The following is a 20,411-nucleotide window of genomic DNA, read 5'->3' on the forward strand; positions in this document are numbered from 1 at the left end:
ATATGGTAAAGTTCATAGTTGGGCATAATGCAGGGTGGTGCTTCAGTACCACACTGATTATATGCACTATGCATTTCTTAGAAAAGAGAACTAGATAAGGCATGAATGTCTCCAACCACTATACAGATGATTGCTGCTGTAGTCTAATGTCTGCACTAGTGGACAGACCCATACTTAGTAAAGCAGATTGTTCCACATCTACTAGCAGATGTGATCCCCGGCCATTCCCAGGAGGGTTTTTTCTTTTAACGACCACTTTGGCCTAGTAAGTGGTAATAAATGAGAGCCACAAAACCCACCTTTGGTTAAAAAAAATGCTGAGTACAGTAACTGAAATGTCTGTACAATGCACAGACAAAAGGAAAACTGGGATAGCATCCACTGCATGCATGTAGTACCTTTAAATATCCTTTTTACAAGCAAGGGCTTATCTCCAGCAATGGAAGCTTTTCCACCATCAAGACTGAATCCCAAACCAGCAGAGGTTTTCAATAATTCAATGCAGATGACATCATTCATGTCCAGGTTTGGATCTGCAATTGAACATACACAGCATCTTGTTATGCAAATAACAGTAAATTGCACATTGTGTTTGGTTGGTTTTTGCTTTTGCTGCAGTGACAGGACAATTCAGAGTTCAGTTACTCAGACTAGGACATGCCACCAAGTTTCTCAGAAGTGAATGTATTCTACTGTAGCTGTGAACGGATGACAGTATAAAATGCATTTATACACAGGGACATGCTAATTTTACATGTCCAACAAAAACTTGCCAAGACATAATTTTTTGGGCAAACTTATAGCTAGCAAATTTAGCAAATACTCTAATCATCAACAAAATAACTGAAAAATTACAAAAATTGGGATGGAGAGCATTTCTTTTTCTCTCATTTGCTGCCTTTGCTTATTCAGTGAACAACATCTTTTTAAGTAACAGGAATGAATGAAATGTTTCATTAAGCAAACATGTTCCATTCTCTTAAGCAAAAATCTGTAATCACTAACTAGGGTGAAAAATTGTTTCTGGTCTCATTTCTATGTATTTAATTATAACTAACTGTAGTTGTACCGTGCCTCCTACACTGCAGATATTTCTGAAGTGCAATATTGCTGTAGCTGACTTAAAACATGATTTTGCTTAGGAGGAAATAAATCTACAGTTTTGGAAAACAGGATCTTCTTTGCCTTGAGTGAATGTAATAATTATGCAGTCTGTGTTATCACAAATTACTGCTACTGTTATCTTAGACAACTTTAAATGTTATCTAAAACATCTGGAGATGTCCTTTGCCTGGAAGGGTGGAAAGATGTTCTGAATAACCCAACATCATTTTGTTTACGAGATAATGTTGCCCCCTAGTGCCTGGACCCAGCAGATATTCTGCATTTGTCAGGGTGCAGGATGTAGGGAGTTAGGGCAGAGAGGGATTCTGAAGTAATTACATAGATTATATCCATGGGAGCAATTCCAGAAAGGCTGATCCATTAATTAACAGAGTGCTTTTTTTTTTTTTTTATGCTGTGTTACAAAGTCGTGTCATAAAACCCAGTTTAAGCATAAAACAAAAGAAACTGCTACAGAAAAAAAATCCCCGTGAGAACAGCAGTGATTACAGGCAACAGATTAAAAATAATTGAGTGGCAGTTCCTTATCCCAGGTTTTGAGCTCAGCCTGGTGTTGCCCTGGAGGGCAGAGGAAGCCCCTGGTCACCCCCTGCTCCCAAGCAGCATCATCCAGAATGCTGCTGAAGGGGTTTGGGTCTTAAATCTCAAAAAATATTTCAGAGATCTCTTCCTAACACGGCAGGTGCAGCCTTTACACCAAAATGCTGTCTTGTTCCCAAACAGTAATATCCCAAACAACTAATATTCCACTAATAAATTTCCACTTAAACCATTTGTCCCTACTTTCCTATGGGATGGCTGACTTCAATAGGCTTACTTTCATTCACTGCAATAAAAAAGTAACTTTTTCTATGTTTCTAGTAGAAACAGTATGAAATCTGCTTTTACAAAGAAGAAGCTCAGTCCCTATGCTTAATAAACTGCAGGGCATAGGGTCTTCTTTGAGCTTTTAAATTTTTTTTAGAATTATTTCTGGTTGTTTTCTTTCTTGCATTGACTAGTTATTACTTAAAATTGGAAGAATATGCGGAACCACTTATCTAAGTAGAAATTGGATCCAGCCCTAAATTAGGTCTTCTAAGTTTGTGCCTAGTAAAAATAATTTAAAAAACCCAAACAACCAAACCCCAAACTGTAGTTGGGTTCCAAAGAGAACAAATAAAATTTAAAGGTAATTTCATTTTCTCCCTTCAATCACATAAGGCACAGACACTTGTAATCTAAAACACATGGACATTTTTCCCTTCAGTCTGCTTTGCAAAGGAATCCTTCCAACTGTTCTTGGACAAAGATCATACCTGTTCCTATTTCCATGGAAACATCCTCTCCAGACCCCACACATTTTCTGCCAGTAGCTGATATCTCGAGTCTGGAGAAATTGCTTGTTTTGTCTTTTTCCTTCTGGATGACAATGATTGCATATTTGTACAGCCTTGCGTGATGAAGAGTATTCAGGACATCCCCATGGACTGAGCTTGCCAGAGATTTGCCATTGATTGACAGAACAAGATCTCCTCGATGGATAGTCCCTTCTTGAGATGCTACTCCCTTTGAAAACACTCTGTGGACCTACAAGAAAGGTTTTAACAAGGATGTTTTAACCTCATGACCACACATAGCTTTCTACAGGCCAAGCTGAACAGGGACACTCCACCAAAATTTGAAGCCACTGCCTGGATATCAAGCACACAGCATTTGCTCGGGTGATCACCCTCAAAGTGACTAGACACAGCTCCATTTGGGAATGGGGGAATTCAGAGAAAAAAGATGTCATTTCTAAGACAAAGATAACCAAAACCAGCTCGGGAATGTAGTATCACAGATCACTTACGCTCTCACTGAACACCTCAAAGGACGACAATTAACATATTTCAAGTGACACAGAGGTTAAATCCACGTCCATGCCACAGCAACCACCAAGAACACTGTGGTGTACAACACCCACACCCCCAGTTCCCACTGACTGGGACATGCATCCTGTGCTGTTTTCAAATGCACATTTCTAAACATCTGTGCACTGAAAGGCTCTGACTTACTGCAGCTGTACAAGTATTTAATTGTTTGCCTCAATTTGGCTGATCAAATATCATGCAAATAGATGGAAAGGGATGACTTAGCAGCTTAAAATGCATTTTTTTAGAGAAAAAGATACTCTATTCAGGGTGGATTAAACTCTGAGAAAACTTCCAGCAAGTTTAGATGTGTGTCATTTACAAAAAGGAACTGACTAAAAGGCTCAAGACCCAGTATTTAAGGACTTGCCTATTTCGCACTCCAGTTTTAGCAGCCAGAATATGGTTTCCCCTGGAGACAGTACTAGGTCTGACAAGCAAATGCTCAAAGCAGCAAATCTGTGGACACAACTCTGCATGGCATTAGCTTTAGGAATTTATCCTGATACCCAGACCAGCATCGAGGCTTCAAAAGCCTTCTGGCTCCTGTTCCATCCTAGTGTAGGGCCATGCTGAGATCGACACCTGCTACAACCCACAGATCCAATGAAATAAATTTCCAGCCAATCTAAGCAGGCATTCAAAGCTGGAATAACAGCCTTAATAACAGATGCAGGCATGCAAATGCAAGTGGAATGTAGGGGTCATGTCCAAAACATCTGCTACCTTCCCTCAGTTGCTCACCTCCTCAGTACCATGAAGCTCACTAGGCATTTCCATCTCTACACCCAAGTGTGGCTGTAACAGCCCATCTAAGCAGGTCAGCATTCAGTGGCAACACTAAACCTAGCTGGAACCCAGAATCCCAGTAGGTCAAGAACATTAATAAGATCCCTTTACACTCTCTGAACAAAAAGCATCAGGAAAGAGCTGGAACTGACATTCCTTTGGTTTCATGGCTAACAAAATTCAGGAAAAGCATATCAACAGTTCCTCAGTTTGAGAGAGCTCAAGATCTTTTTTTTTAGGTAGAGTCACAGTCTCTAGGTAAGGAACTCTGTCAGGAACTCACTGGGGACATACTCTTCTTCTAACCTTAGCGTTTAATGGATCTATCTCTTTCAGGGCAGAATTTAAATGCATATTTTGTGTAAAAGAAATCATCACACAGGACACCAGTTTTCTTAGATTGTTCTGTCTTACTGATCTGTTTTTGAACAGTCACTTCACATAGAGCAGTATCTTAATAGTGCTAGTGTAGGAAAACATATAACCACACGAAGGCCATCATATGCGGTTCTTTATTTGAGCGCGCGGGACACAGGGGCATACAGTGCACAAATCTTGTGCCCAAGAATACAGAGTTATTTGTGATTTTTATAGTTTCAAATTATACATATGTTAACTAACCTCCACCCCTAGACACTGGTTATCCCATTTCTTAGTTACTATCTTAAATCATACCTACGCTTTACCCTGGGTTATACTTGATTTGGTTAAAGCAATGCTTCTCAATTACCTCCTGGGCTGGAGTCACACTTGGCTCAATTAAAACAAAAGTATGAAGCGGGTTGCAGAAGCTGATGTTTGTTCCAAAGCTAGACTGCGTAAAGTTCAGATTGTGCGTCTTCTACCTTCCCCCCCTTAACTACCTGCAGTTAACTTATACAATTTTTAACCCTCCACTATCATTAGGACACCATCTTTGGTTTGAAATGCTACTTAAGACTTAACCTAACCAGACAACAACCCTCATTTACTGACCACCCACAGGTCCTACTAACTCAAAACAAACTTGTGATGTGAAATCCATAAAGTTTGCTGAGGTCTGCAACAATCAGTCTTGGGAACTGAAAAATTCTTCAAAAACTTTCCTGCACAGAGCTTCCTTTCAAGGGCTAGAAATGAAAGTCTCCCCTAAAAGGCTGTGCACTGCAGCTGCATGCGGGATTTATTTACATGCACAGGATTTAGATCTAGCCCATCCCATCCAATAACAGGTTTTTAAAGCCTGAAAGCATAATTGTTATCCATCTCCAATAATAAAAATTACATTTCCCAGACATTCTGATTTTAGTAGCAGATGGTAAGCTGCTGCTTTTGAGAGACACTGTGAATGACTTGCAGTGAGTCTTGATAAACGAGCACTTGATCTAATCACCAGCCTACTTTAAAGTGAGCTTTGTAGAAAAATGACTTGCAGCCATCACTTACTGTGACTGATTTCTGTTCCAAGTCTATTCCTCCAGCAACACTAAATCCCAGGCCAGCTCCTTCTTCTTTGTGCAAGACTACAAAGAACGTGTCTTCTTTGCTCTAGCAGAAAAATGGAGGTGCACAGGAAGGGGAAGAAGAAACACAAAACCAAACATCAAGACCAAGTACCCATATAAATGACAAATCTCCAGTACCCACAGATTATGGCAGGTGAAAAGAGGCAACTCAAGGAATTAAAACTGGGGTATTAACTGCATTTCGCTTCATGTTACACAATAAAGCAGCCATCTAGGAGAACTCAAGTGACAAGAAAAGTTTCTTCAGTTCAAGGCTAGCAAACAAAGTCCAGATTAGGATAGTGAAATGGCAATAACATCGGGCAGCCTAATTTTTACAGGCTGTAGTCAGTTTTCCATTGTTCAATATTTTGCAATCAAAATTCGATATTCCCATACACCTTTCTGGACCAAGCACTGTACTCTTCAGGGAATTACTAACGGTTTTGTTATCCAATTTCTTATTCCTCAAAAGAGTAACATAGATGTAATGCAGGGCAGTTGCATCAGCCTCTTTTCAGCTGGGCTGGACAATCCTGCCAGGGGCAGTGGCTACGTTACTGAAGCTTGGGAAGGTCAGATGGGACAGCAGAAAAACCTGTTTCACTTGGGAGATGAAAGTAAGGAGCCTATTAGTGGGCTAAGCAAGCCTAAGCTGTGCTGTTGTAGAAATGGGAGCATCCTGCACAGGAAAAGGATTGGTGCAGGTTTGCATCCAACAAGTCTGATGTGGTCACAGAGACCACATTTTTTGGTGTAAGGGGACCTGTACAAAGGAATTTGGTGGAGCAGGCACATAGTACCTATCTGGGGCAGAGTCTGAGATGTGGGGAATAGAATGCAGGTTTCTCAGCTTTTCCCCAGGATCCCATCTAACACCAGTTATTTCAAGAAATTGCCAATACTAAAAGTAACAGCAAATCATTAGAAATCAGTATCTTAATCTAGGTAGCGTTAAGTGATAAATTCAGTTCACTAAACTCAGCATATCAACTCAGCATTTGTCTTTTGCTTCAGATGGCACAGGGAGCCACAGATTATCAAATTTTGTGGTGAAACAACAGTCAAATTCTTGGTCTCACTGCACGTGTCTTTGCCAAATAGGGTCTATTGAAGATTTCCTAGATACTGGAGGCATCCCTGCAATATACAGAGGCAATGTCAGAAACTGATATCACCCTGCTCCACATTACTGATCCATCACACCTTCAAGGAGAGAGGAGCAGTGAGGGCAGAACATCTTTGTCCAAAGTGTTTTGTAAATGCTAAGACCTAGCTCACCTGTACTAAAGTGAGAACAGCTTAATGTCTGGCTAGAAATAATAAAATCAGTTAAGTAACTAGGCTAGCCCCTTTCCAAGTAATGGAAACATACACATACATTTGACTGTTAAGTACTATAGCAACTCTTTTTCTTCAAGAGATCAGACTCTTTCCAGCCCTCAATATCTCATTTGCTTATACTGGTGAAGGAAGGAAAAAAAGTCAGAAGTTCAGCTCTTGAAAGAGTTATCCAAGGATCATATGCATTGGGCCAGTCAACAACACAGTCTGGACACTGGCTTCCCATTCCCAAGGTGCAGTCCCTCCCTCCCCAGCCCTCAAAGCTGCTTCTTGCCAGCACACATAATACTGGGCAGAGACCCAGCTGTGGATGCTTACTGCTTTACTTGGACACACAAAGGACACACAAGGTGTCCAGTGATCACCTGTGATTAGACTGTTAGTCAAAGATACCAGTCGCAGAGACCTAAATAAAGTGCCCATTTTAAAATTAATATTAGTAGCATTTATTAAATGCTAGCAGTAAATTCAGCACCGTTTAGAGCAGAGGATGGTGACAAACTCTTCCCAGGGAAGCTCTCAGTCCAAATCAAGCAGCCCATCTCATTTTTCAACAACTGGATAACTATGAAGAACTATTCTATTGTACATTCAAAATCCACCATTTGAATAGCATAAAATTTTCCAGAGTATGTGCCACACTGGGCTTAAATATGGATAAGAAACTATGCAGACAAGGAGTGCATTCCAAAAGCATCCAGCTTTATAAATATTTGAACTCTCAGGCTTTGAAAAGTGGCATAAAAAAATAATCTCTCCAAGACGACAAAATACTTTAGAGAACACTTAATTACCTCTGTCCAGTTGTGCAATCCAATCCTAATTTTATCAGTAAATCAGCTAGCCCTCTTGGCTCACCAAGCTTTTGAGACTTGCATGCTTTAGCTATGCTGTCCCCTGGAAGGAGATAAAGCTGAATATTTTGGGGAGGTCCTTTTCCCCCCAGCCTATGTTTGAAATTGCGATCATTGTGAACAAAACTCGAGAACACTCTAGATGCAGCTCAGCCAGCAGTTATGCAGACCAGATGGCAGTTTCCCTTCCAGCACTGTCATTATTTTATCAACTTCTGTTCTGATTTAAAAAGGATGTGGATGTATCCCACAAACAGAAATACTGAAAGTAGGGAAGTAATGTTCTGGCTGGCATTTCACTTTGGAAGCCTTCTTCAAACACCTAGATAATGAAGCAAGTCATCTTGATGCAACAACCAGTTTCCACAGCAGAGAACAAAAAGGTCACAGGAATCTCTTATAAACCCTTCAACAGCTGCATTCAAGTTCAAGTTCAGCTTTGAACAAAATAAATTCACTTACTGTGATTGCAGCTTCTAGCAAAAAGCACCAGGCACAAAGAGGAGCAGAGTTTCCTCTGCATGGTGGGGAAACTGAGTCTGACCCAGATGGCTGGTGGACAGCTCTGATGTGCAGTAACTGGGGAGCCCAGTTGGAGGAATACTTTTCCACTTAAAATAGGTCTATTTATTGTGACTCACAACTGCTTTTGAACTTCCTTATACAAAAAGCCATTCAAAATTATCACAAGTTTATAGCAGGCATTTAAAAACCAGCATTAGTAAAATTAACATCAACTGCAGTTCATAGTAATAGCCTGTCCCGTGACTACTACTACTGGAGGAGCCCTGAAACAGTTTGGAAAAGCTTTTATGTACCCTTAAGAAAACCCTCAAAAATCCACCAATAAGCCAGTTTTATCTTGTGGCTTTTACCTTTACTTGTGCTTTGACTTCTTGGAGCATAGCGGCAACATCACATTTTGGTACTACCACTGACAAAACAGATTGCAGTTTTTGCTGGTCCAGGCTTGAGATGAGCAGCTGATCCAAGCTAAAATAAACATAAAAAGACAGAAAAGCTCTGTATTTCCCTACTTTGTAGAGATACATTTCACGTATACAGTGTAGGCTGTATTAGGATAAATGACAAAGAAGGAATCTTGAAAACTTGTAAGAAATGGTGTATGCTGGGAAAAGAGTAAGGTACAGAGAAGATTATTTAAGAATAACTCTCAAAGTCAGTCCCTGTTCTGTTCCCCTCATCTTTCCCTAATGATTTTAGCAACAGACATTAGCAGGAGACAACTACATCTGAAGACTGCTTCTGGCAGGACAACAAGCTCGTTTGTCACTACAGGCTGTGCTGGCAGCCAGTGCTGTGCAGCCTCCTCTCCACCATTACTGCTGTGCTGTAACATGGCCAAAAAACTGACCAAAACCAGCTAGAGGGGCCACAGAAAAGGAGCCCAGCTATTCCAGGATAAAATATCTAATCCTGTACTGAAGCCAAGACACAGCACCATGGCAGCTCCAAGGCATCAAGGTCATGAATGGCACCCTCAGACTGTGAGAGGACAGCAGGCTGGGGCCACAGCTGAAACGTGCTTTGGGACAGACCTACGGCACAGTGGAAGCTTTGCCATCGGTAGGGATAAAATAGCAAAGCTGACACTAACCTGATAGACCAGCTGTTTCCCCCATCCAGAGAGCTGCCACGGGGCATGTCATCATCCGAGGCAGAACCCGGTGTCCCTGAGCTGCTGTCCCGGGGAGTGCAGGCTCCCAGTCCCATTGCACCCAGCTCCACGGGGCTGCAGCGGGCTGGTGGAGCTGCCCCACTCTGGGCAGGTGTGCCAAGGGCTCTGTGGGGCGTGATTTCCAGCTCTGTCTTGAAGCAGGTGGGCTGTGGGGACTCCAAGAAGCCTTCTCCACACAGCTTGTCCAAGTCAGGCATACTGAGGGCTCTCAGCTCCCGCAGCCTGGAACGGGACAGTGACAGCCGCCCCAGGCCCCGGCTGCGGCGCACCTGTGAGGCTGAGGTGGAGAAGGCAGCCATGTCTGCCCCAGCACCATCCTCCTCTCTCCTCTGGGGCTTTCCGTCCCCTTTGCCACCCTCGGTCACACACACGGGCTCTGTGCCAAGGAGAGACTTGGCCATGGTGTTGGCTGGGCTGGGGCTGCCACCATAGGAGCTCAAGCTGCGCCGCAGTGCCCACGGTGTCTCAGCAGAGCTGGATGTGGTAGCCAATCCACCACATGACCTCCTGGCAAGGGGCAACCTTGCAGCTGAGCATATATCAATGGCCTTCACAGTGGGCCGGTCAAAATTTGCCAGGTTTTCAAAGGATTTGATCCTCTGTTTGACAGAGAAGGATGAAATTGGCTCATGTGGCCAGTTCAGCTCATAGTAATAGTAATTACGCCTGAAGCTTCTCAATTTATCACCAGTGGGGTAGCTGATGTCACTGGCTGAGGGGGACGTGTCATGGACCTTCTGGGCACTTTTGAAGGTGTCTGCCTGCTCCTTTCCACTCTGGCTGTTAGGCAGATTCAGGTGAACCATCTTTAACATCCCTGGTGCTGCCTGTGGGTATTTCTCCTCTGCAGTTTGGCGCTGGGGTCCTTGCACAGGGTGAATCTCTGCAACATGGCAGTCCTCCCTCAAGTGACCTGATAACTGGGATGGCATTGAGTAGGTCCTCATGACAGGTTTCGACAAGCCACATAGACGTCTGTCTCCAGCAGTATCTCCTCTTGAGAAATACTGCATGGTCCCAACCTCCTCAGTCACTCGAGGCACTTCTGCGTTCACCTCTTCTGTTCTCTCCAGCAACGGCAGCCGCAAAAACGATGCGGGTGAGGATGAGGCAGAGGAGGAGGTGGAAGGGGATGATGAGGAGGAAAGCTTCACCTCAATGAAAGTGCGTTGGATCTCCTGCCCTTCCAGCTGCTCCTGCTGAACGGAGGGGGACCCCAATGAAGAACAGCAGGCTCCAGCAGACGTTCCTACATTTTGCAGATCTAATTGCCTAAGGTCATCTGCATTATAGATGCTTTTGATTGTGCTCGGGTCTCTTCCAGGGTTCTCAGTCCTCCCTTTCACATATTCAGCTTTTGGCATCCCCTGAGGAGGTGAAGTGACTACGGACTGACTATCTCTGGCTCTGAAATCATCAACCTTGGCACCCTTACCCTGACACACCACAGCCTGCATGGAAACTTCCTTCTCTTTTGGCTTTCCCCATGACAGCTCCCCACAGCCACATTTCATTTCACCACTTGTGGTTGGACTGCTGCTGCCATTTAGGACAGGCAGAAGTGAATCTTCAGAAATTACCAGAGATGGTTTATTTTCTAGCTCTGTTTTCAGAGTCTTTGAGGCTGCTGAAATGCTCTTTCCAGGATCTGAGTTTGTAGGTGAATTACGGGACAATGGTGTTTTCTTTCCCAGGAGTTTGGGGGACAGTTGTGGAGAAAGAGAAGCCCTTTTCTGGTCAGCCCCATTGACTTTGGTAGGAGTAATGCCACAAGAATCTGAATTTGCCTTTGCTTTGCTTTTGATGGTGAACCCTTTTAGCTTTGGTCCTGCTTTAGATTTCTGATTATTTAAAAGGGTGTCCATTATACTTTTTTGTGCAATTGCTTTAGACTCCTGGCAGGACTTTTTCTGTGAGGATGGGCTGTGCGGTACTGCAGCTCCTTTGCAGTGATTTGTGCCTGAGCTTTGGACTTTTCCATTTGAAGTCCTTCCTGAAGTCACAGAGTTAATTTTCTCATTTTTTCCTGGCAATTCATTAGTTACATTAGCCTTTGGATCTTTAGATCTAGTGGGAAAGGGTGACCTGAGTGATATTCCTCTTGTTAATGATGCATTCACATGATTACTGTCTGTTTTAGACAAGGTGGACAAACTATTGGCTTCTTTCTTCAGCAACCAATAATTAGCAGCATGATTACAGTCATCAACTGCCATTTTACTTTCAGATTTGGATCTCTGCTCATCACAACATCCTTCTTTCTCAAACAAGCTGTTCTCCAAGTCATTGACATTTCTAGCAAAGCAAAAGCCTGTCTTTTTGCAGTGCAGAGACCCTTTTTTGTCAATGGATTCACAGCATTTCTTATTTTCATTACTGTTCCCCAAATCCATCTGTTCTTCTGTACGTAAGGCACCATTGTTACAGAGAGAGTAAACTTCAGGGATACTGACTGAATTCTTTAGGATGTCTTCTTCTGGCAGAAGAACTGAGGAGGGAGAACACAAGGATGCAGAGGACACATTTGGACACTGTGAAAGACATGAAGTGGGCCCACCACTATCTGCCAAATCTAGTTTCTTGATGCTCGTCTCCAGTGACCCACACATTGCACAGCCCTCATTCTGCAAAACTTTGCCACTGCAAGGGTGCAGCTGGGACAGTGAGGATGGACTTGTTCCAGAGGTGAGATGCTGCTCCTGTGCGGGCTTCTGCAGCTCATCATTCATGCAACAAATCTCAATTTGCTCCTCATCTGACTCTGTCACCGTACAGCCGGCAGAGGTATTAGCAGCAACACACTGCCCAAGCAACACCTCGCTACCACTGTCCAAGGCTTCTGTGAGAGACTCTGTGTCCGAGTGAGAATCCTCCGCAGCCCCATACATTGACTTTGGAAACGGGTCACTTCTCTTACCTTCCAGGGAGTTTGCTGCAGGCAATTCGTCCTCATTTAAACTGCTAAAATTCCTAGAATAGTTATTTAAAGAGTTTTTATTCACAGTAAAAAGTTTGCCTGTGTTGATGGAGTCCAACACAGACAGCCCCAACACCCCTTGTGCATTAGCTCCACAATTCACAGTTTTCTCCAGCAGCTCCTCCTTGGGTGCTTGTGGCTCGGAGTCGGGGCAGCCTTCGTCAGTGCCGCAGCAGCACATGGTGGTGTACTCGTCTCGGAGGGGGCTCTCTGCGCGCGTCGGGGTGCGCGAGGCCCTGCTCTCGGGAGGACCCATCTGGTTGAGCAGGTCATCGATGTCAGTGACGGGGATGGCCGTGCAGTCCTCGTCACGGGTGCCCCTCGAGGTGCCCCTGTGCATGTCTCTGCTGGCGGCATCAGGCGGCAGTGTTGCTCTCTCCGCCGCGCAGCCGCCCACAGCAGCCTGCAGACCTGCTTTTTCTCGCTTCCCAGAACTCTGTTCTTCCTCCGTTGCGAGGATGCTGTTGACATTGGCCTGATTTTGAGTGTCTACCCCAGGAGACAGGATGAGGTTTGTAAATCTGCTGACAGCTGCATCATGATTGAAAAAAACAAAAGAGGCAAAATCCTGTCAAATATAAGAAGTGTTATAGAAAACACCAGGTTTTATTACAAAAATAGACACCCACATAGACGACATGTTTTCATTTTGATCTGCACTACCTCTCTTCTGTAATGATGTTTACAACAACTCGAATTAATCATAACCATGTGTATTTGAGTAGCGCACAGAAGGGAGCAATCCACTTATCCAAGGTGAGTAGTTATGATCTGTTTAACTCTCATCTTTGAAATTGCAGCAGCCAAGCAGCCAACTACCGAAGTGTCAGCATGCAGTAAGTCACGCTGAGCAGCACTGCTTCTCATCACTGCATCTCTGAAGTCTCCAATAGAGATGCTGGGGAGTACAGAAAGTCCTGACATAGCAAAGGTGACCAGATAACACAGTGATAGTCTGTGCATAAATAACTTGGCTCTGACCCCTCAGCACTTCTGCAGGTGTTCAATGTGACACGCATGGGTGACGTTATGCACACATTAAGCACATGGGCTTTACTGCATTTCTGGCACAGACCTCTCCTTGCTTCCAGTACATGTTTAACCCACTCCTGGGCAGCACAGCCCAGCTCCCTGTCACTGCTGCACTCTGACACATTCCTGCTCACCCATTTCTCCCTATCTTCAGTTTCCAGCACTTCATCCTACATACCAGATTCCACTTCTCTACACTGCTTCTGAGACATGCATCCCCATTCAAGCTGCCTTCCAGAAGGCCAGTTACTGTGACATGGGGCCCACAATGTGTATGGAGAAGGAGAAGTTATTCATAGTTTCAGCATCCTTTCCTTCTCATACAAAGCTGCCTGCGCATCTCTGTACTTTTCAACACAAACCTGCAGGATCATCCACATCACTTAACTTAGATATCCATGTTAAGCAGTGCCGATTCCTCCTGGAATCAACAGAAAAAGACCTCAGGAGGGCAACCTGAAGCAGCCAAGTTAGAATTTGAAGTCCTCCCCTGCTTCAGCATGGTGGATCACATGCTGAAGAGACCACCTTGTTTGGCAGCGGGATAGGACAAGGGGAAGGGTGATGTGCCTTACAAAGTACTGCCAATGTGTCCTTATCCCAATGCTACTGGTTTGAAAAGCCACAGCAATATAAGGAAACAAGAACAAGATCCTGCCAAGCCTGGAATTCCTTAAAGAACAACTAGAAGTCAAGCATCTGGAAGCACTTTAAGTTCCCAGGTATTAATAGGTACACAAAGAAGATCATAAGCTAGAACAAAGCAAAATATTATGTTCTTCCCAAATTTGAAAAGTATGCTTTTCTTTTTCAAACACTCATTTCCACACCACATAATTTGTACCGTCTGTGGGGATTTATATATTGCTGTAGCAGCATAAATCAGCCATGAGCAGAAAGCAAGAAGGTATCAAGTATTTCAACTCACACTAGCAAACTTTATAACGAAACATGCAAATAAACATTTTTGTAAGATTTTGATTTTCTGTTTCATCTTCCTGCACTTTAGAGACTTCTGACACATAAAAGGGAAGGAAAGAAAGAAAGAAAGAAAAGAGGCTTTTAGTATCTTACTGTTCATTCATAAAAAGATTACTAGAACTTCAGATTTAAGAGAGATACAGAGATTTGATTATAAGGGGACAATATATTTCATGAACTGGCAGAGCAATAAAATGAGTTGTCAGGACAAGAGTCACTACCATTTTAGCTCCAGAACTGCATCAAATGACTCAGACCTCTGCAAACATTGGCAGGAGGGACCTACTGTGTGTAGGGAGCTTTGAATACCCCACACAGAAATAGGTTTTCTCGCCTTATTGTGGTGCTGGAGAGGACACCGAAGCCAGGGTGATGAAGTGCTTTGCTTGGCTCACCAATGGAGACACAATGTTCCCCTGTCCTCTTCTCTGAATCCATGTGGAAAGCTACGACAGCAGAAGGTCTGCCCCAGCTGATCCAAGGGTGTTTTGTTCACTGGTACCCAGAATGAACAGTACAAAAGCAAAACTACTTTCTCACCTGATGCTGCCTTCTGGATCTCCAGGGTTACAGATGTGGGAAGACACTGCATAAGCAAGCAGATTTCCTCATACATCATCTTGCTGACGGGGATGCTGTTGATGGTGGTAATCTCATCTCCTACAGCCATCTTGCCCATTGATCCCTGATGCAAAGAGAGATTCAAGGAAATTATAAATACACATCAGATGCCCTGCCACAGAGGCAAAGATTGCAGGGAAGCAATTAATAGCTTACGAGCAACATCCCCCGTTTTACGTCACTGCAGAGCACAGGTACCACTGCTGTCAGTTTGCCAGCACATAAATAAAGAACAGACTGCGTTCCTGCCAGGAGGAGAATTAATCTAAAACAGGAAGGTCAAAAGATCTGCTGGTTTCTCTGGGAGATGAGTATCAGGATGGAGGACACAGCCCTCTTAGTTAAATGAAGTCGGATGGATCAGCCCTAGCTTCTTCAGGACTGGAACACCATAATTTTTAAATTCCATGCATGAACCACTTCTCAGGTGGAACTCTCTTAAACCAGTGAATAGACATGAACTGAGCTCCTAAGGTACAAGTTTGTTTCTAAATACTGCCATGTAAGTCTGAGAAAAAGACAGGAACAAACCCCAGATTCCCAAATCTCACAGCCCTATTCAAGCTGCTATGCCATATCCCCTCTTACTCTAGTGGCCAGTAATGAGATTAAAAATGCTACAGCCAGGTTTGTACACCAGAGTGTTATTCCTCTTTCTGCACTTCCGCATCTAGCCATTCCACAACCAGCATGAAGCATATATCCATATTAGTATGGGCATATATGAGATGCAGAAGAGCAATGTGTTACTGGTACTACTGTAGCTCTTGGCAAACCTGGCCAACACCTAAATCGTCTTGGTTCCAGATCCCTGTAATACAGGGACATGTGCATATAAAATAGTAAACCATAATATACATTTGTTACCACCATCCTCTGCCATCAGGATTTACTTATTTTGTTTTTGCCCATAGTCAGAAAATAAATACAAAAATTGCATTCCCTCAAAATTGCAATTTCATGGGGGGGGGGCGTGGTGAGACCATTTCGGTGGATCTGCGTCCTGCCTCTTTTAGTTTTGAATTAGCCTGAGTGAACTTCTGATTCAGAAACACTTTATTTAGCAGGAGCTCCAGAACAACATGGAGTGAGACATTTTGCCCAGCAAGGACAAACACCTCAGTTGTGCTTACTCTCAACAGACTACTTGCTCAATAATAACAACAATAAAAAGAATAATAATAATCATCCCCACAATGGGAAAGCACATCCTTATAAAGCAACTTAAATTGCAAATTACCATTTCTGCTGGTCCACCTGGCCGCATCCCTGTGACGACAACTTTTAAAGGCATGGCTTGGATTTCCAAATCCAGGCCGAATGACTCGTGCTCATTGCGAACCAGAGTGACAATTTCAACCTGGCCCGGCCCAACGGGATCAGGTGCTTCACACTTCTTGCTGTGAGGGAGCATCCTGGCAACAGGTTTGTTGTAAGAGCCATGCTCCTCTGTCCTGTGTCTCTGAAGGCTTCGGCACTCAGTGCTCATCATGCTTTTCACTCTGGTGACTGCTCTGTGCTCAAGTTTTGGTGATCTCTTGGATTCAAGTTGTGCTTCCCGGAGCTCCCTCAAACTCAAGCTGCCAAAACGAACTTCAGGCACACTAGAGTAATCAAATGCTATGATGGGGAAAAAAGGAGATTCAATTTGCTCCAGCGTGTTGTCTGCAGACTCCACAGAGTTGCTGAAGACAGGGGAAGATGTCTCCATGCCACTGTATCTTGATGACTCACTATCCTGGCTCTCATCATCGATTTCTACAGATGAGGTTGTAATGACAATGCCAGCATCCTCCTGGCTCTTGGCCCTCTGGCTTCTGTGCAAGTGGGAACTTTCGTCGTCATCACTGGCGTCACCATCATAGAAAACAACCCTTCTCTGTCGGTGAAAGGGGCTGCGGGCAGATTTGGGGCTGTCACTGAGAATGCCGGGTCGGACAGACTCCACGTGCTTGTTGTGATGGCCAGATGACCTCCCACTAGCTGGAGAAGCCAAACCATTTGCTTTTGTCACTCCTGCATCTCTAGCAGCTAGGGGAAAAAAATTTATACTTTAACTGTAGTTAAAGATGATTTTTAACACCATGCATCTCACTACAGCAGAATACATATGGCTGCGTTTGCAGAGGAAGCTTAACTCTTCTTCACAAAGCAAAAGGCAAGCTTTTCATGTCCTCCCTCTACCTACAGCAAACATCAAGAGGACTGCAGATAGCACCACAATTTATGGGTAGTTCCTGATGTCAGTTCATTGGCATGTGTAGCTCTATTTTCTGTTTATTTCTAAATTATGATTATGACTCAAAGAAGAAAGGGATCCTAATTCAAATGTGTATTTTAGTTTAAACAACAGAGTTTCGTTCCCATTTCCTTAAATCTAAGCTCAGGACTCCTGCGTTAGCTCACAGAGAGTAAAAATTGCTTTCTTGAACAAAGACTGAAACACACAACAATCAATTTTGAACTAGCAAGTAACAAACCCAAGAACCCTTTCCACATTCTCCTTAGAAAGAACTGCATCTTACTTTTTGGGAAGTTATTTTGTTTTCTTTTTTTGGTGGCTAGTTAGAAATGTAAAAATGCTTTTAAACATTAAATAATTTCCACAGAAAATAAGCTGTAGATAAAGAAGTTACTTGAGAAACACAGGAAAGGGAGAAAAAATACATCCTTTGAATTTGTGATCAGGTGAATGTAGGTAAGGACACGAAAGGTTCTTTCAGTCCGTTACTATGGGGAGAAAGACACACATACAAAGTATCTGTAATTGTAAATGTAATTGTAAATGATGTAAAATTGCACATTTGTTTATTTTTATGCATATATTGACTCTCTCAAAGTTTCTGAGTTAGCTATGAACACTTTCAATAGATGTAATAAATAAGAAGATCAGTCATTCAAAAAAAGCCCCCAATACTCTGCAGTGCTGTCAATCTAGTTTCATCCAAACCAAAGTCATTTTCACATTATCAGAGCAGCATTTTGAAGAAAATATTACAGAAACAGGCATTTCTGTGGATTCTTGTAAATTCCTTCAATTTTCCAGAAGTTCATGCAATCAGTATTGGCTTGCACTACACCGCCTGGCATTTCTTACCAGCACTGGGACCAACACAGCTCTCCTGTATAGGAACCCAGCACTCAGTGACTCTCCCCACACTAGCCCAATGATCAGACACATTTGCATCACTTACTCAGGCTGCCAGGGAGAAGAGAGCCATCGTCCAGCCAACTGTTCCTGTTCTTCTGACGGAGCTGCTCTTCATCACACGAGCCAGGGACAGCATCAGAGAAGGGGAGATGGCTCACACCATCGTGGGAGAAGTACTGGGAAAGCTCTGCCTCGGAGCTGACAGATCCCTGCTGAAGAGAAGTGACCCTGGTGATCAGCTGTTCTTGATGCATAAAGCCCCTGCCTGCATCTGAGCACCACAGAGCCCACTCATATTGCTGTGTCAATAAAGGAAGCTTAAAGCAAATTTTTAAAATAGAGGACTTGTCAGTATATAGAGAGCAAAACTGTTGAAGCTGGATGTCTGAAACACTGCACATCAACACGTTTTTAGTCAATACAATAAATAAAAAAAGATTCCAAATCCCACTGCTCTACAGGTATGGTTCAGTGCAGAAACAAGGGATGAAACTACCCACTTTTGCAGCTCCCTTTATAAACATTTTACACTAAAAAAAGGCAAGGCTTTGTACCTCCAGACATAGTGTCTATGGCTTCCTTGGCTTTACCAAGAAAAACAGATTTTTCCACTGCAATATGGCTATATAGAGGGACTTAGTCTCAGCCTTCTGCCCACAGGCTCAGGTCTCACTTTCTAACTTCATCTGTGTCCCACAGAGCCGAGGTGCCTTGGAGGTGGCAGGAGCTGGGACCCCACAGCCTTCTCTGCCATGCTTTGCACATCACTCCCAAAGACTACTGTCACACAGACAAACAGGAGTTTGTTGCTGTCACAATTTAAATGTGTGACACAAGAAATAAACCCTTTTATGGAGCCCATGTGACAGAGAAGGAGCATGCAAGTTTGGTTTTGAACCCCTTGACCAAGTAAGAGCTGAATTTGAAGAAGGGTCTATTTTTATTGCATCTAATCCTTTTACCCGGCTTGCTGGCTCCAAGAAGCGTTTCATAGTCCAGCTGAGAGGAGATGAGGTCTCTCCTTGTTTGGCCTTCACACTAGGAGATGGACTTTTTTGCACAGCTCCTGTTAAACACAGACTAGTTAGATGCCAAAAATTAGAGTTGTGGTCCATGTAACCAAAAAAGCTTCTCATTCATCTTCTGAGCTGGTGGCCGCATTTAGTCTCACTTATTTATTACCTGAATTGCTTCCCTAAAGTGAGATTTATTCAGCATTTCACAAGCTCTCCCTCAAATCAGATGGAATGTTACCACATGTTACACCAGCCAGGCCCAGTGCTATGAACAAGAGATAAGCAGGAGATGGGTCTCCCCCACCTGTTGGAACATGCTGCTGACTAGGGGCAACCTCAGAAGACAAATTAGCAGCCACTGGCAAGGTCAGCTTCAAAGCAGATCATAGCTGACACACATAAAAAGGGGATCATAACAAATCTAACATTTCTGTCCGAACATCACCTTCCTGGTCACTGTGCCATTGCCAAAAGTCTGCTTTCATCTGCCAGACTTTTGGAAGTGCTAGAGTTCAAACACTTCACAGAGATGCCGGAGTACATATTTTGACATGACTTTGAAGATCAAAATGGTGTTAAAACATATAGCTCTCCAGTATGCAACACCTGGACTTTTTCAAATGGTCACAATACTTTGTGGGGTTTTTTGCCAGTAGTGGCAAGCATACTAGATGGAGTAGATCCCTCCTGTTCTTTCCCTACTGGGAACACTGTGCTTCCCCTCATCTTAAAAAAAGTTCAGAACAACCACCTCTTGACAACCCTACTTTCAGGTCATGGCAGCCTAGTGAAAGAAAGCAAGTTACATAAGCTGCAGAGCTGATCCATCTGAACTGGATGTTTGTGCTAACATTTCTGCAGTGGACAGAGTGATGATGCTCCCTATACTGTTCTGCTGTCTTGTAGGCTCTCAAAATATCAATGCTGGGGAACTTCAGAGCATCCCTTGAATGTTCCTGCATCTGTGAGAGAACACACACTGGAGAAGAGAACATGTTACTACCTGTGACGTGAGAGGAGCTGGCGTCCTTGCTCTCTCGGTGGGTAGTACGTGCGATTGCTTCATCCATCTCCTGCTCTGAAACCTGAAGCAGGGTGGAAGACAAAGCTCAAACAGGATACCAGAGTCTTACCACTTATCACAAGTATGTGATTCATTTCATATAAACCACTATTTTTAAAGATGCAATTAGACCTAGCTGAGGGCTCCTAAGTCCTTGTCCTCTGACTCAGACTCTCTCGATGCCACTTTCCTGCAAAAACCAGGATGCAGAAGCCTGCCAGCTGGATGAAGACTGCATCCAAGTGACACACAATATGAACAAATGAAACAGCCCCAGACTTAAAGAAATCAAATGAAACTACTAGAGCCCAGTTTTAACTCAATTAAAAACTGTATATTGATTTGTTGAGAAAATATGACCTTAAAACAGACAAAGACTGCTT

The 20,411-nt window shown here is 43.5% G+C and overlaps 1 protein-coding gene across 4 annotated transcripts in view; it reads right to left on the reverse strand.

Annotated features, from left to right (window-relative positions):
* Positions 1–20,411, reverse strand: part of PDZD2 (PDZ domain containing 2) — a 204,188-nt gene that overhangs the window by 5,175 nt on the left and 178,602 nt on the right. For 3 of the 4 annotated variants that reach the window (XM_063422309.1, XM_063422311.1, XM_063422312.1), the window contains 10 exons: positions 19,969–20,050; positions 18,912–19,015; positions 17,993–18,161; positions 16,039–16,829; positions 14,718–14,862; positions 9,107–12,695; positions 8,364–8,481; positions 5,232–5,333; positions 2,424–2,694; positions 399–533 (listed from right to left, as the gene is read on the reverse strand). In XM_063422309.1, coding sequence (XP_063278379.1) covers positions 399–533; positions 2,424–2,694; positions 5,232–5,333; positions 8,364–8,481; positions 9,107–12,695; positions 14,718–14,862; positions 16,039–16,829; positions 17,993–18,161; positions 18,912–19,015; positions 19,969–20,050 — 5,506 coding nt within the window. The remainder of the gene's footprint in view (positions 1–398; positions 534–2,423; positions 2,695–5,231; positions 5,334–8,363; positions 8,482–9,106; positions 12,696–14,717; positions 14,863–16,038; positions 16,830–17,992; positions 18,162–18,911; positions 19,016–19,968; positions 20,051–20,411) is intronic. The other variant, XM_063422308.1, reaches the window with a different exon arrangement.

Source organism: Prinia subflava, chromosome Z (assembly GCF_021018805.1).
Source record: "Prinia subflava isolate CZ2003 ecotype Zambia chromosome Z, Cam_Psub_1.2, whole genome shotgun sequence".
NCBI classification, from domain to species: Eukaryota; Metazoa; Chordata; class Aves; order Passeriformes; family Cisticolidae; genus Prinia; species Prinia subflava.